The 16,193-nt window shown below is 42.0% G+C and overlaps 1 protein-coding gene and 1 long non-coding RNA gene across 8 annotated transcripts in view; one reads left to right on the plus strand and one right to left on the minus strand.

Annotated features, from left to right (window-relative positions):
• LOC102153150 overlaps positions 1 to 4,823 on the minus strand; it is a 34,440-nt gene extending 29,617 nt beyond the window's left edge. For all 3 annotated transcript variants that reach the window (XR_005365393.1, XR_005365392.1, XR_005365391.1), the window contains exon 1: positions 4,687 to 4,823. This is a non-coding gene — a long non-coding RNA (uncharacterized LOC102153150). The remainder of the gene's footprint in view (positions 1 to 4,686) is intronic.
• Positions 4,824 to 4,999: 176 nt separating this feature from the next.
• CPSF6 (cleavage and polyadenylation specific factor 6) overlaps positions 5,000 to 16,193 on the plus strand; it is a 36,246-nt gene continuing 25,052 nt past the window's right edge. For 4 of the 5 annotated variants that reach the window (XM_038549972.1, XM_038549973.1, XM_038549975.1 and 1 more), the window contains exons 1-2: positions 7,755 to 7,884; positions 15,798 to 16,007. In XM_038549972.1, the coding sequence (XP_038405900.1) occupies positions 7,825 to 7,884; positions 15,798 to 16,007 (270 nt within the window). In that variant the 5' untranslated portion in view covers positions 7,755 to 7,824. Of the gene's footprint in view, positions 5,206 to 7,754; positions 7,885 to 15,797; positions 16,008 to 16,193 lie in introns of those variants that run through there. The other variant, XM_038549974.1, reaches the window with a different exon arrangement.

Genomic DNA, 16,193 nt, shown 5'->3' on the forward strand with positions numbered 1-16,193 from the left:
TTTTATTTTTAAATATTTTATTTATTTATTCATGAGAGACACAGAGAGAGGGAGGCAGAGACACAGGCAGAGGGAGAAGTAGGCTCCATGCTGGGAGCCCGACATGGGACTCGATCCCGTGTCTCCAGGATCAGGGCCTGGGCTAAAGGCGGCGCTAAACCGCTGAGCCCCCCGGGCTGCCCCTGCTTTTCTATTTTAAAAAATAAAGTTGAAATTCTTTTTTGATTATAAAGTTAATGAATACATGTTGCAGTGATATTAAAAACATAGAAGTGCATAAATAAGAAACTAAAAATACTCATAATCCCACTGCTCAAAAATAATATTAACATCTGAACATGTTTCTATGCAGTATTTTCTCTGTACATAATTGAGATGAACTTTTCTTTTTTGGCCAGTAGCTAGTCACCCTGGCAGTGTGTGCATGACCACGTGCTATAAGTTTTCAGAAGTGGTTCTCATGCCCGTAGTCAATTTTATGAGTTCACTGATATCCTCACAATACATTTCCTTATTGTTTAGGTCAATTTGAGTTTTGTTTCTTTTACTTGCAGCCAAATGCATTCTAAATGATATATTTGGGTGAATCTATGAATTTTCCAATGTTAGATCACTTATGACCTATAAAATCTGCTCTTTTATGTGGTTCAGTCTGACAGAATTTGGTAACAGAAAGTGCAGTGTTTGAACTGAGGCATCTGGCTAGCTCAGCCACAGGACATGTGACTCTTGATCTCAGAGTCATGAGTTCAAGCCCAAGGCCCTCCAGTCGAGGGTGTGATGCACCACTTCTTTGGCATTGCAGTAAGTCTTTCTTATTTAGCCATAGCAATCGGTTTAACTAATTATTTCCAGAGTATGCATATATATTCATTGGGATATGGAAAGATAATAGAGCATATATTTATTTTTTATTTAAAAAGCTGAAAAATTAAGATTAACTAATATTTAATATAGGAATAGTGTTCTCACTCAATTCATCTGTCAAATGATTTCATGTTACTAAGGTATAAATTCAGGTTTCCTGGGGGTTGATATATCCATGTTTTGGGAGCTTTCTTAAAGAAAAATAACAAAAAATTATGAATACAAAATAAGGTATGAAAGCAAATTGCTATTTAGAAGAAGAAAAGAAACATAGGAATTTCAACTTCATATGATTTTCTCATAAAAAGAATATATGGCAAGTTGATAATTTTATATGCCTCATTATGTAGTATATTCTTGCCAGTGGAGAGTTCCATTTTGACTAAGTATTAATGAGAACCAAATCTTTCACTTGTAATTTTGCATGTCTCGTTAGACTAATTTTCCAAAGAACAGTATCTGATTCCATACATTTCGAACTTTGTTTCTCCTCCAGCACCCACATACTTCCAGCCCCTAGCATGGTTGGACGCGCTCAGATCACCACGTGACCTCTCGCTTTGCATTTTCATATCACAGAAGCTGGATGAGGTGGCACAGTGACAGTAAAAATATTTCTGGAAAGCATTCCTATGTCAGGATGGTTAAAAATATTCATAAATATTTTCCATTAAATCCCAACTAAATGTAAATAAACCCTCATTCAACTTCCACTTAGATGCAAAAATATGGCTGCTGCCACTCCAACCCCTACCCAACACAAAGGGGAGCATGTATGACAGAGAAGAATAGTAGTGTTAGACAAATTGTGGAAGGAGTCCATGAAAGTAAGGGACTTTAAAAAAAATTTTTTTAAGAAGATTTTATTTATTTATTCATGAGAGACGCACAGAGAGGCAGAGACGAAGGCAGAGGGAGAAGCAGGCTCCCCACAGGGAGCCCGATGCAGGACTCAATCCCAGGACCCCAGGATCATGACCTGAGCCAAAGGCAGATGCTCAGCCACTGAGCCACCAGGTGCCCAACAATAAGGGACTTTAAATCATTAACTTTTTTCACTTCCCACATAATTGCTTCTGTTGGGGGCAATCTTGAGGAAAGAGGGGGGACTTCCTCCTCAACGCAGAGGATTCTAAGGGATCCCTTCATACAGACACTTAATACACTTTACTTGCTGTGTAGTATGATATATGGCAGTTTATGAGAGCCCAGTTACAGAGACTGACAGATTTTCTTTTCTCGCTGTAACTAAGTTAACCATCACAAAACGCCCAAGTGTCTTAAAAAAGAATCCTAAGAAACCATGGCTCACAGCTAATACTAATAATGAAAGTATAAGTGAAAGATAAGAAAGTGTCAGAGCCAACACCTACTTCTAGTATGAATGAATTCTTGTCAGCTCCATAAGGAGATGAAAACAAGGATGATGTAATCAGATTTGACAAGAGCAGGACCAAGAATTTTAAGACTATTTGAAACATGGATTTCTATCCACTAATGATATGGGGCCATTATAATAGCCAGACGTTTAAAAAATCTTATGTATTGGAGTGCCTGGGTGGTTCAGTTACTTAAGCTTCTGACTCTTGATTTTGTCTCAGGTCATGATCTCAGGGTCATGGGATCGAGCTCCGCATCAGACTCCATGCTCAGCATGGAGTTTGCTTGAGATCTTTTTAAAAATCATGTTCATTTCATCCCTCAAAATTATACATTTGTATGGGTGTTCATGGTATAAAAATGTTAATATGAAATGTCTTAAGGGGACGCCTGGGTGACTCAGTGGTTGAGTGTCTGCCTTCAGCTCAGGGCGTGACCCAGGGTCCTGGGATCAACTCCCACATGGGGCCCCCACAGGGAGCCTGCTTCTCCCTCTGCCTATGTCTCTGCCTCTCTCTCTGTCTCTCATGAATAAATAAATAAAATCTTTAAGAAATAATATTTACATTTACATATATTATGGCTGCATGTTTAACATGATAGGGGTATTTTTAAAAATTTGGTGGTGCGGTTGGTTGGGCATCCAACTATTGGTTTCAGTTCAGGTCGTGATCTCAGGATAGTGGGATTGAGTCCTGAGTCGGGCTCCCCACTCAGCACAGAGTCTGCTTGAGATTCACTCTGCCTCTCCCTCTGCCCCTCCCTCAGCTTGCACTTTTCTCTCTCAAATAAATAAACCTTTTTTAAAAAATTAAAGTTTGGCAAGCATAGAGCTAAAATATGACCCACAGTATACTAGAATCAAAATCATATTCCTATGGATATTACAGCATTGACTTGAAGTAAGTCAGAATGATAATATGTGCTAAATATTTATGGATTTGGGTTTCCTTCTCCAACCATCAGCTCTTTGTCTATGTGTTGTCATCCAATAGGTGGAATGTGTTAGACAAGCTTTGGGGTATCTGCTTAGCTCAAAGCAACTGCCTTTCACTGACAATTCACCCTTTCCTAACTCACAGAGTAGATTTTGTAAGCTGTGTTTTTACTCCATGACTCCACGTCCTTAGACAAACTTGATTGGACCAAAAGTAGACTCCTACGAAAATTGAGCGAATCAGTTGCTTTCTCTTTAGATTTGTGACTGAAACTAAGAAAGCCATCTTCCTAAATGGTGCTTATTTGAACTCTGGAGCTGAGACTGCCATTGTTGCATAGACTTGTGTGTGGAAAAGGAGAGAAAGTTCTTCTATATAGAGAAAAAAAACATGTTCAAAGAACCTTAGAATATTTATCTCCTTCAAACCTCTTTGTTATTCTTCTTAAATATTTTGATCTTTATATCATTTATATGGTTGGAGTGATGTGATCGAGGGGGTCACTGACAAAGAATGTGTGCAGCTTCTAGAAGTTGGAAAAGGCAAACAAATGTACCCACCTCTAGAGCTTCCAGAAGGAAGACAGACCAGGTAACACCTTGATTTTGGCCCAATGAGATCCATTCTGGATTCTGATCTCTAGAACTATAGGATAATGAATTTGTGTTGTTTTAAGCCACTACTTTCTGGTAATACCATTGTCAAATTCCTCTTGAGGCACTCTGGACGTTGAATTCTGTGTAGATTTGAATAACAGAATTTCAAAACTGAGAGGGACCTTCATGGGGGAACTGAAGTCAAGGACTTGTCTAAGGTCACCTGGATGGTCTATTGTAAAGTTAGGAGAAATCAAGTCTCCAAACTTTCATCTATGTACATTAATGACTATAAGATGCCTAAGAAAAAGGGTGGTTTATAGAAGTACTCAATAAGTAGTAGAGATTTTGCTTGTTCTTTTTATTAGTATTATTATCCATTTTCTTTTGTAATCTACAATAATATTTCATTTCTTGAACATTGCTAAGTAAGCAGGTATCCTGTAAAAACATTTTAATTATTATTATTTTTTTAGAAAGAGTGAGAAAGGTGGGGAGAGAGAGAGAGAGAGAACACGAGCAGACAAGGGCAGGGGTGGGAGGGGCAGAGGATGTAAGAGAATCTTAAGCAGGCTCCACGCCCAGCCCAACTCACGGCTCAACCTCATAACCCTGAGATCATGACCTGAGCTGAAATCAAGAGTCAGACGCTTAGCTGACTGAGCCACCCGGGTGCCCCTGTAACATTTTAAAACCTTGAGAAAGCTAGCCAGGGAGTGAGGAATTACCTGGTCAAGATGTAGAAGGGATAAGGCCTATATCTTCAGAGTGCTTTTGCACTTCAGATTCAAAAGAGATGGCTGAGAGGTCACCTAGGTTAGGGTGATCTTGTTTATTAGTGTCCTGAGATGCTTTGCAGAAAATAATGAAAATCCTCTATGGAAAAAAATTATCATAGGACTCACATTATTTCTTCAAGTATTTCAATTATGATGTCCAGCACACAAAGACAGGTAATAAGACAGCATGAGTGAGAAATAGCACAAGTAACACAAGAGACAGGGGCACCTTGGTGGCTCAGGTGGTTAAGCATCCAACTCTTGATTTCAGCTGAGGTCATAATCTCTGGGTTGTAAGATAGAACCCTGTGTTGGGCTGGACGTGGAGCCTGCTTAAGATTCTCTCTCCCTCCCCTCTGCCCTGCTTTGTACACCCCCACCCCTCTCTCCCTTTAAAAAAGAAAAAAAGAAAGAAAGAACACAACTAATAACTAAAACAAAAAACCAACAATACACTCAATGGCACTCCAGATATTGGAATTAGCAGAGACCCAGATTGTATACCAATGATGCCTACTACACTCAAAGAGATGAAAGCCAAGATTCATAATTTTGGCAAAGAATAGGATGCTATAAAAATGAACATAACAGATGCCAGAAGAATCAAATAGAAATTCCAAAACTTGGGGCACTTGGGTGGCTCAGGTAAGTGTCTGCCTTTGGCTCGGGTCATGATCTTGGGGACCTAGGATGAAGCCCCGCATTGGGCTCCCTGCTCAGTGGGGAGCCTGCTTCTCCCTCTCTCTGCTTGCCACTCCCCCTGCCTGTGCTCTCTCTCTCAACTAAATAAATACAATCTTTAAAAAAAAAAAAAAGAAATTCTAAACCTCAAAATTACCAGAAAAACCCCAAACCAGAATTAATAGCTAAATAGATAAGTTTGACAACATAGGACAGAAAATTAGTAATCTATTTTTTTGTTTCTATTTATTTAACGTAATCTCTATACCCATGTGGGGCTGGAATCATGACCTCAAGATCAAGAATTGCACGCTGTATGAACTGAGCCAGCCAGATAACCCCATTATTTTTTATTTATTTATTTTTATTTCTATTTGAGAATTAGTCATCTAGCAAATATATCAGAAAAAAAAACTATTCAAAATGAAGCATGGAAAGATTAAAAAAAGAGAGAAGGCAAGAGAAATAGTGGATAGAAAAGATTTAATATACATTTATTGGAGTTACAGAAGAAGAGAAGAATGGGGCAGAAGCAATATTTGAAAAAGTAAAGGCTGAGAATCTTCCAGAACTCATGAATGGCATCAATGAACGTCTTTCAAGAGGCCCAGTGAATCCCAAGCATCATAAATAAAAAGAAATGCACTTTCAGACATACATAGTAAAAGAGCAGAAAACCAAAGTCTAAGAGAAAAAAGAAATTTAAAAAGCAGCCCGGGGGGGGGGGGGGGGGGGCAATGACCTTCAAAAAAACAGTCGCACTGCTGACTTTTTGTAGGCAACAGTAGAAGTCAGAAGCCTGGAGTGAATTTTAAGTAAAAGAATATCAACTGCTTCTATCACCAAATCTCCCCTCTCCTGTCTTCCTCTTTCATTCAGAAGGACTCTTGTGATTACCTTGGACCTACCAGGAAATCAAGGACAAGCCAGGACCCTTAATCTAATCTTACCTGGGAAGTCCTTCCAACATAAAGTAAGAGAGTCACAGGTTCCAGGGATTGGGATATGGACATTTACGACTGGCCTGTGGTGCCTACCCCGTTACCAATCTCAAAAAGGTCTCACCCTTTATCACCAGTGGCTCTTTTCTTCTATAAATCCCATGGAAAGAAGTAGAAGAGGATGGGGGTTTGTGTATTATCTTATTTGTTTATTTTTTTAAAGATTTTATTTTATTCATGAGAGACACAGAGAGAGGCAGAGACACAGGCAGAGGGAGAAGCAGGCTCCATGCAGGGAGCCTGATGTGGGACTCGATCCCGGGACCCCAGGGTCACACCCTGGGCCGAGCGTGGCGCTAAACCGCTGAGCCACCCGGGCTGCCCACGTATTATCTTATTTAAACCCCCACCACCCACCTTCAATCTTGGTGAAGCAGATACTATGACCTCGGACCTAAAGGTCTCTGACATTGAACATGAGACAGAGAGGGTGGGTACCCAGACTGAGGCCGTGGAGCTGGTAAACTGGTAATTGGGGTCCACGTCACCACATTGGTCTCTAAGTCTCCAGGGACGCTTTCCCCAACCTGCCCCGTACAGGTGGACACTCCTTGGCTTCTCATGGTGTGAAAGTTCCCTGTATACCTGAGCAAACACTCTGACTTGGTGGGGTTTTTAAGGGGGCTGGGGGGGGGAGAGGAGACAGACCTAAAGGACGGGATACGGTTTCTAACCGGGGGGACATCTGGGCCCCAGGTACTGGCCCAAAGCCTTCTCTATTGACCACGTGGTTCCAGTTTAACTCATCACCTTCCGTGCGGCCTGGGTTCCTGGTTTGGACAACAGCCGTGTGATTGGGCCCAGTGACACCTTGTGCAGTTCCCTCCTGGCTCGGCCATTCTATGGTTCCAAGAGAGAAGCCCCCCGTCCCCCCCACCTGCCCCCCCACCTTGCCTCAAGGTGCCTGCACCCTGTCGGGTGGGCTCTAGGATGCCTGCAAAGTTAGAGCCCTTTGCACTGCTCCAGAGACAACCACCTGAGGCCTAAGGAGGGGAAAGGCGAAGGGCAGCGAGCGGGCAGGGGGGGAGGAGAGGAGGCGGTGAGAGCGGTCGGCGACTGCAGCTCGAGGTGCAAAGCTGAATCGCATGCAAGGAGCCTACGTCGCTTGCAAACCGAAGTAGCTTTGCAAACGGGAGTCCGAACGACCGCCCGGCGCCGGGAGCCCGGAGCCCGGCGCCGCGGGCAACAACGCTGACTTGGGCTTTCGGGGCGCTCGCTCTCCGAATGCGGGGTTCCCGCCCCCGGCGGGTCGCGGCCAGGGGCCTTCCACCGCCCTCCGCCCGGAAGCCCCGGCTCCGAGGGTCGTTGGGGAAGAGCCGGGAGGCGGGAACCTGAGCGCCGGCCGCGGGGGCCGCCGAGAGCGGGGCGCCCCCCGCCCCCCGCCCGCAGCCCGCAGCCCGCGGCCCCGCCGAGCCCAGCCGAGCCGAGCGGAGCGCGCCCCCCGCGCCGCCCCCGGCCGCCCCCGCCTCGTCCCTCGGGCCTCGGAAGTGACGCAGCGCGCCCCGCCCCCGCCGCCAGATCGGCTGCTGCTGCCGCGGCGGGCGGACCTGCAGGAGGCGGCGGCGGCCTCGGCCGAGAGAAGATGGCGGACGGCGTGGACCACATAGACATCTACGCGGATGTGGGCGAGGAGTTCAACCAGGTGGGTGAGGCCCGGGCCCGCGGCGCTGCGGGCCGGACGCCGCCGCCCCCGCCGCGGGGCCCCGCCGCGGCTGCAGCCCGTGCGCCCCCCGGCCGCCGAGGCCGCGCCGGCCGCCCCCGCAGCCCCCGCCGCGGCGCCCCCCGGCCCTCGCCCCTCGCCCCGCCGCGTCGTTGCGGGGCCGCGGGGCCGCGGGGCCGGGGGGCCGGGGGCCCGGAGCGCGGAGGCGGCCGCGTGCAGCCGCCGCTCCCCCGCCCTCCCCATTGTTGGCGGCGGCCGGCGGGCGCTTCCCGCCGCGCTAGGCCGCGTGTGCGCCGCGGGGAGAACGGGCCGCCGCGGGGCCGGGGGCGCAGCCCGGCGGGGCGCGCGCCGGCCGCCGCGTCCTCCCCGGCCCTCGCCTCGGCCCGGGCTCCCGTTCCTCCCGCCGCGCCCCCCTGCGCCCCCGGCCGCCTCATGGAAGGCCGCGCTCACGGCCCTTTGTATCCCGCGCGCCCCGCTTCCTGGGCCCCGCCGCCGCCGCCGCCGCCGCCGCCACCGGCTTTCGGCGCCCTCCCCGCCCCCCGCCGCCTCCCGCTCTCCGAGGGCGGCCCGGGCGCCGGCACGCTCGCAACAAGTCCTCTCAGACTCGGGCGTGTGCAAGTCGGCGCGCCCCGGGGGTCGCGGCCCTCGCGGCGAAGACACCTGTGGAGAGGGGTGGCCGCGGCCTGAGGGAGGACCTGCAGGCGAGCTGCTCCGAGGGGCCGGCGGGGGGCGGGGGGGGGGATCGGGAAGCATTGAAAACAAAAATTCAAAGAAAAAAAAAAAAAGAAAATTAAAAAAAAAAAAAAAAAAAGGCTGGTGGCTCTCTCCGCGGGAGATCAGGATGACAATAAAGGACGTTGCCCCGAAATCCTTTGTAGCTGACCCTAAAGGGTTTGCAAACTAGACCTGATTTCCAGAAGCGAATGCGAGACGCCCTCCGAGGGGCTCTGCCTCAGGTCGGAGAAGGTGAAGAGGGAAGGTCCGCCCCGGGGGCTCGAACACCCGCCGCGGAGCTGGGCGGCCCCGCCGAAGGTCTCGCTGCTGCGACGGGAGTGGCGTGGAAGCCAAGCCCGCTGTCTCCATCCTAGAAACACAATTTTTTTAGAATTAAATGGTGCCTGACGACAGTGCACCGAAAAGTTTATTTTTTTTAATATATTCTAGGTCTGTAAGAGAAGCTTATGAATATAGTTCTGGTTAATGTGTTTTTTTGTTTGTTTGTTTTGGTGAGGGGGGGGTTTCCACCCCCTGCCCTCCGTCCCATTCAGGACTTTTATTTGTCTCTAGGGCCTCAAGATTTTAAAAAGAAAAGAAAAAATAGGGAAAGCTAGAAATCCTTAACTGTTCTCGTTTTCAGGAATGACTCTGTGCCCCTCCCCCCTCCTCCCCCGGGGGTGAAAAGAAAGATATTTCCCAATTAACTTGAAACGGTTGTTACTCCGTCGCAGGCTGGGTATTGTAATCAAACGTTAAGCTTTAAAGAGTCTTAACGTCTTGTTACCGCGTTTATATTTTGGCTACGTGATGCCTGAGTTGTGTCGATGACAAGTTAGAAAATGGTCTTGGGCTCTACAATCAGATTCTACTGCTTTTGAAGGTTCAGTAGACAAAGACCTCTAGGAATTTTTTTTTTTTTTTTAAATCAAATGGGTATAACATTCCATCCAAAAGAGGGCCAATACCGGAAAGTAGAGGAGCAATTAAACGTTCTAGGCGGCCTTCATTAGCTTTTCTTAGGAGGTAATACATTTGCTTTGCCTTTTTTAGTTTGATGAAAGAAGAATTTGGGTACAGTTTTAGAAATTGAGCGTTCTTCGGGACCTTTTCATGAAAGATGTTCCCATACTTAATTTGGGATGTCCATTTCTCTAATACATATCACTGGAAAGCAGTGATGCTTACTTTCTCCCTGTGCGGTAACTAGTGCTAATGGAGCAGGACAGGAGATTAAAATTTTGTGGCCCTGATGATGAGCTATTTTGTAGGGTTCTCTTAAAAACGTAGCTATTTGTTGACTTGAACTTACAGCATTTTATCTCACACACAGTTGTAGAATTTTACCAGTAACGTCTTCATACTTTTGAACAGATAAATGGGATTAAATAGAGGCTTTGTTTTTGTTATTATTTTGCATATTTTCAGTCTTCGTAATCTGCTTGCTGTCGTAATTCTTATACAAAACATGGCCCCGAAAGGATAGTTGGCCGTTTTCAAGGTTCATCCTCTTTTTTAAAAAGTTACTGTCACAGAAATATTTTTCCAAAATTTGATCAGAGTTAGAGGCAACTACAGAATTACTACTTACTGATTGATTTAATTTTCCCTTTATTGTGAGCTGGTGCTCTTACTCCTACTGGTTGCTGTAGGAAACTATGACTCTTAACTGTCGTTAAGTAAACTGTTTTACTAAGTATAACCAACCTTGACTTATTTTGGCTTCTAAACTGCTGTAAACCTTCAAAAAAAAAAAAAAAAGTCCTTTTTCACTGTGAGCTGCAGTTTTAATTACATTCGTATACTTTGACATTCTCTGTAGACTGTATTTTCCATTTTGTTTTATTTTAAATGGTATTTTATGAAGCTTTTTCTTCAGGTGTGTATTTTGGTTAAGCACAGTATAAACCTGTTTCAAAATGTATGAGACCGTCAACTGTCTTAGAAGAAATTTTCATTTGGGGGTGGGGTGAGATTAAGTTTAGTGAAACTATAGAGTTTCGTTCTTCACCAGATGGAATTGAAGAATGGAGAATAAGGTTGAAGAAAGGGAGAAGGCATAAGAGATTTGGCTATTCTTCATGGGTGCTCTTTAGTTTTTAAATTGAAGGTCTTTGGATGTAACCAAAGAGAACAGTTAGTTGCTCCAGTGGAAGGAGAATTTGAACTACTTCCAAACCTCTACATTACTTGAACTTGGAGTTGAGAAGAAAGCAGTTCTGTTTCAGCCTCTATAGTATGTGTCAGTCCAGTTTGAACTGGGATTTGTACTCTAATGTGGTAGTTACTAGCCTAATATTTAATAATTACAGACTTTTATTTTGACTAAGACTAAAAAATTTTTTTTAAAGCTCAGTTGTTCAAAATACATTTCTTGAGTATGTGTGATATGCCAACAAGGAGAGATACAAAGTTCGGATAGTCTACTCTGACAATGCACTGTAGTGTGGATGAGAAGCCTCTACTTAATTGTAACACTGATAGGTCATGTGTTTATAACACTCCTTTATGTTTTTTATTGATGGGGAAATTCAATTCTAGGAACCTTAGGAAAGTTTACACTGTATACATTGAACTGTATATTTTGCTTGTTTGGAGATCAAAAGCTCTTAATATAGAATTTAGTTATTGATTCGTCTGGTAGTAGGTCACTGGTAGCTGTGCTGATTTAGTAATTTGATGACTTTTAAAATGAAAATGTGTATAGTTTGTGGCTGGGAAAAAGTTCACTTAGAAGTTAGAGACCCAGACATCCTCATAAGTCAACTTGCCTTTATTTCATGAATCACTATACTTTATATTTAATCATTATGTATCTACTCTAGCCAGTCGTCTAGCCAATTCTGGAAAATATTGTACAAGTGTTACTGAAACCTTATTTCTGATAAATTTATGTTTTTTTTTTTGTAATTTTTTTTTTTATTTATTTATGATAGGCACATAGAGAGAGAGAGGCAGAGACACAGGCAGAGGGAGAAGCAGGCTCCATGCACCGGGAGCCCGATGTGGGATTCGATCCCGGGTCTCCAGGATCGCGCCCTGGGCCAAAGGCAGGTGCCAAACCGCTGTGCCACCCAGGGATCCCTAAATTTATGTTTAATAGAAAATCTTGAGATAAGGCTGTAAAGTTGAAAAAAAAAAAAAAAAAGGCTGTAAAGTTGAGAATAAGGTAGGTAGAGATTGAGTCAGAAACTTTGGTAAAAATATTAAGTGGATCTGGAACTCTTCCCACTCAGTTTTATGATTTATGAGCGTAGTTTATTCAACTGCCTGTGAATTGTCCACTTTGTGGTTCGTGTAGCATATTTTTAGTATCACATTGGCTTCTTTACATTAGTTGACCTTTTCACAGGGATTACAAACTAATTTTCAAATCTACTAGAACATAAGTAGATACAAAAAATGGTATTTTTCTATAAAGATAAATATGAATTAGATGATCTACTGGATTTTGCACGCTAGTATTTCTCTTCCTCGGTATAGAATACGTTTTGTAAATGCAAAATGTAAACCTCCCCCCTTTATATTTCTCCAAATGGAAATGGCTGTTAAATTCCTCTTTTTTTTTTCACCTCATTCTTCCTTCATTTCTTTCTTTTCTTTTTCTTCTTCTCTTTCTCCTCCTTCAGTAGAGGGGCTTTGAAACCAGTGGCTCTTGCTGTACCGTTACTAGTACTCATATAATGCAAGAATACTGTTATTTAGGATCACCCAAAGCCATGTTGGGTGTGTCAGGGAGAACACAGAGTGTAGTACAGTTATTCCATGGTCAGCCCAGTAAGGGTATACAGAATGTATACACAGGATGTCTGATACTAAGATTTTATGGGACATGATTAAGGAAAATATGCCTAAAAATAAGTCCTTGGAGGAAAGTCTTTTCTCTGATGTGGCAGCAGCTACTTGTATATCATGTAGAACATAATCTTGAAGGGTAAAATCTTGAAAGGATGCCTTGTTGTTAGAGCGATTGTAGTGATTTAGAGTGTAAGGAATGAAAAGTACTACTGGCTTTTTTTTTTTTTTTTAACCCTGAGAACTGCTTTTTATTGGAAGTTATATATAATGTGCAGCTCTATCAGTAGGTTAGTTACTATGAAAAATAGATAGTTGGACCGGGCAGCATTTGTCATCTAAAATATTTAGAGGGACAATAATTGATTTTTGTTTTGTTATCGAATGCCATTAAAATTTTCTAAAGATAATAATTGAAAAGATTTTTCCATAATAGAACTTGACACTGTTGACCATTTCTCTTTGACAAAGTAGAAGCTATTGTTTTGTTCAGTAATTGGACATTCAGAGGTCACATTCCTTGTATATGACCTATGATACATATTTTGCATAATTTCAGAGTATGTGTGTTTCCCTCCTTTTTAAAGTGGGAACAGAAAGTAGAGGAGTCCTGTATCTCTCTCTCTTTTTTTTTAATGTGAAGGATAGATGTGATATGCTGAAGCTGAAAAGAAAGATTACTGATATTTCAAGAGTATGTACTTTGAGTTGCATTTTTAGTAATGGCAGCAAATGTATTCAGATTCATTAATATTTTTTCACCACATCCAAATGCATACCGTTGGGGCTAGAAGTACAGGCTGTGGCCTTGGAACAGAGTGAAGCTAACTAGTCCACATGGATATCAAACCCCAGGACCATGGTCTCAATTAGCATCATACTTCAACCAATTGGAAGCAGTCCAACTACCAGACAAAATGGCTGATCCTAAATATTGGTAGAATCATATCAATACAGAAAATTGGTTGGTGTCAACATAGGAATTCGTGGACGGACAAAAATAGTAAGTGATTATGATTCACCAGGTTAGTGTAGCTGCATTTATGCCTATAAATTATTGTCTATTTACGTAAACATTTTCCTAGATTTACAAGTAATGAAAAATGTGTTAACCTGTTACATGAAAGTGTAAATTTAAATAACCCTTGCTTCTTTTTTACTCTCCCTCAGATCATGTATTGTGACTATAGTCTGCTGAGGAGGAGGGAAACACAACTCCCTTTGAATAATAATAGTAGTAGTAGTAGTAGTAGTAGTAGTAGTAGTAGTAGTAGTAATTGCAGTTGATGTACAGAACTAGCTTGCAAGAGCTTAAAGTGTCCACTACCCCTTGTGGGAATCTTTTTAGTATCTTAAGTGTATGGCACCACTGTTGCAGTCATGCCACCTGAAGCTTTAGCTACACTGAAACTTCGTAACAAAACTCCTTTTCCTTTTAATTTTTTTTTAAATTTTTATTTATTTATGATAGTCACAGAGAGAGGGAGGGAGAGACACAGGCAGAGGGAGAAGCAGGCTCCATGCACTGGGAGCCCGACGTGGGATTTGATCCCGGGTCTCCAGGATTGTGCCCTGGGCCAAAGGCAGGCGCCAAACCGCTGCGCCACCCAGGGATCCCTCCTTTTAATTTTTACTGTCACTGCAATTTGAGCATGCTACTTTAACAAAAACTCAGTTCTAGAAGATTATTTTGATGTTGCTGTACAAACAAAATAAAATCCAGGCATAATTTTGTCACTTGTCTTATTTCTGCCCATTGCTAAAGATGGCTTTGTTCTATGACTTACCTAGACATCTTGGATTCCTTATTAGATAATAAGCCTTACAGACCTTCTGCCTCATAACAAAATGTTATGTAAAGATGGTGTTATATAATTAGTAAATTGGTTAATTAACTCAGTTATGCAGAAGATTACCTGAAAATGACTTTGTAAATTTCAGATTCCTTTGGCTGTGTGTATAATTGGTATTTCCCTTTTTAGGTTTTTATCTTTTGAAAAAAAATTCTTAACTCTGCCCTTCTTCTGGATAACAAAACAATAGCTGTGTTCTCCTGGGGCCTGTAATAATATTTTTGTTGATCTCTTTATAGTCATGTTACAAATGCTTTCCTTGCATCATTTCTCTATCTTTGTAAGAGTCCTTAAAACTATTGGAACTTATAGCTCTCCTTATGTGCCATTTATATGGTAATTTGTCTTTAATAAATTCTGTTATTGAGGGGTTATAAGCTATATCCAAATTCTCAAGTTTGTTGTTTCGTAATTGTAATTGCTTCTCTTTTATTATCTCAAATACTCTACCTCATAAGGAAAATGAAATAATTCACATTTATTTAGATACTTAGTGATGGAAAGAAAGGAAGATAAAAGTACTTCCTCTTCTGGCTAGTGAAGCCTGTGGCCCTTACTAAGGGCAGTTTAAATGAAGGGCAGTATTATTTCTGTCTTGCCAATGTCTGCATTTTGTTTTTCTTTAATTATTGATGCTAGAACCCTCCTTTTTAAATTTTTCTCCTGTGTACATTTCTATTTTTTGCTTTCCTTCTTTCCCTGCTCACCATTCAGGCATGTAAGTGGCATCCACTAGCATTTTTTAATTCTGCTGGTGACACTCAGTGGAAGAGCTTTACTAAATTCTTGTTCATACCACTGTTCTCTTGCAAATTGACTAGGTATCTCTTGCTAAATTGACTAGAAAACTAATAAGTCGGGTAAGCATTAATTCTTTGTTGACTAAGAATAATGAAACTATTGCTAGATACTAATTTGGATAGTTTAATTCATTTATTGTTTTTCTTTTCCTTGTTCATTTATTATGACATTTGGAATTATTTATGTACTCAGATTTCTTCACCCCTTTCCTTTGGCTTAGCTCATGGTGCTTTTTTCTAAAACTAATACCTTTCACAGAGTTGGACAACAAGATCCTGAACACCATAGAAAATAATAGTTGTATTTTTCTGCAGTTAAATATTAAAGATTTATAATGACTCTTGAGTTTTTTTTGCTATTTTCTGTCCTTTTTTTTTTTGAAGCCCATCTATTTGTATTCATGTATTATTACTTCTACTTTAAGAGCATTGTACTTCCAAGAAAAATTTTATATTATTATTTTGTTTCCACATCATTCTTTTTACCAAGAAACATTATTTCCTATAATATATATAAATGGGAAAATAGGATTTACTGTTTAGAAATTCACTTTATAGGTACCACTCAAGAATACATATATGGTGTAAAGTAAGAGAAGATTTATACTGAGATCTTTGGGGCTTTATCTTCTACCAGATTTTTAAAACAAAATAGTTGAATGAATTTATATTCAAATCTATTTAGTGGTTGTCTGACTGTTGTATAATTTAGAGTATTATTTCTGTGCCTCAGGAAGCTGAATATGGTGGGCATGATCAGATAGATTTGTATGATGATGTCATCTCTCCATCTGCAAATAATGGAGATGCCCCAGAAGACCGTGATTACATGGACACTCTCCCACCAACTGTTGGTGATGATGTGGGTAAAGGAGCAGCACCAAATGTTGTCTATACATATACTGGAAAGAGAATTGCATTGTATATTGGAAATCTAACATGGGTAAGTAAACTTTCAACATATGAATTAAATTATTAGTAGTTGGTTTTGAACTGATCAAGTAGTTAATTTTTTTGTTTTATAAAATAAAAATTTGAAGATTTGTTCTGTATGCTTGTTTATGCAATGAAGAGAAAAATTCAAGTATGTTTAAACATTATAAATTCCAAATCTAGTTTTGAATTTTGT

The sequence above is a fragment of the Canis lupus genome, chromosome 10 (assembly GCF_011100685.1).
Source record: "Canis lupus familiaris isolate Mischka breed German Shepherd chromosome 10, alternate assembly UU_Cfam_GSD_1.0, whole genome shotgun sequence".
NCBI lineage: Eukaryota > Metazoa > Chordata > Mammalia > Carnivora > Canidae > Canis > Canis lupus.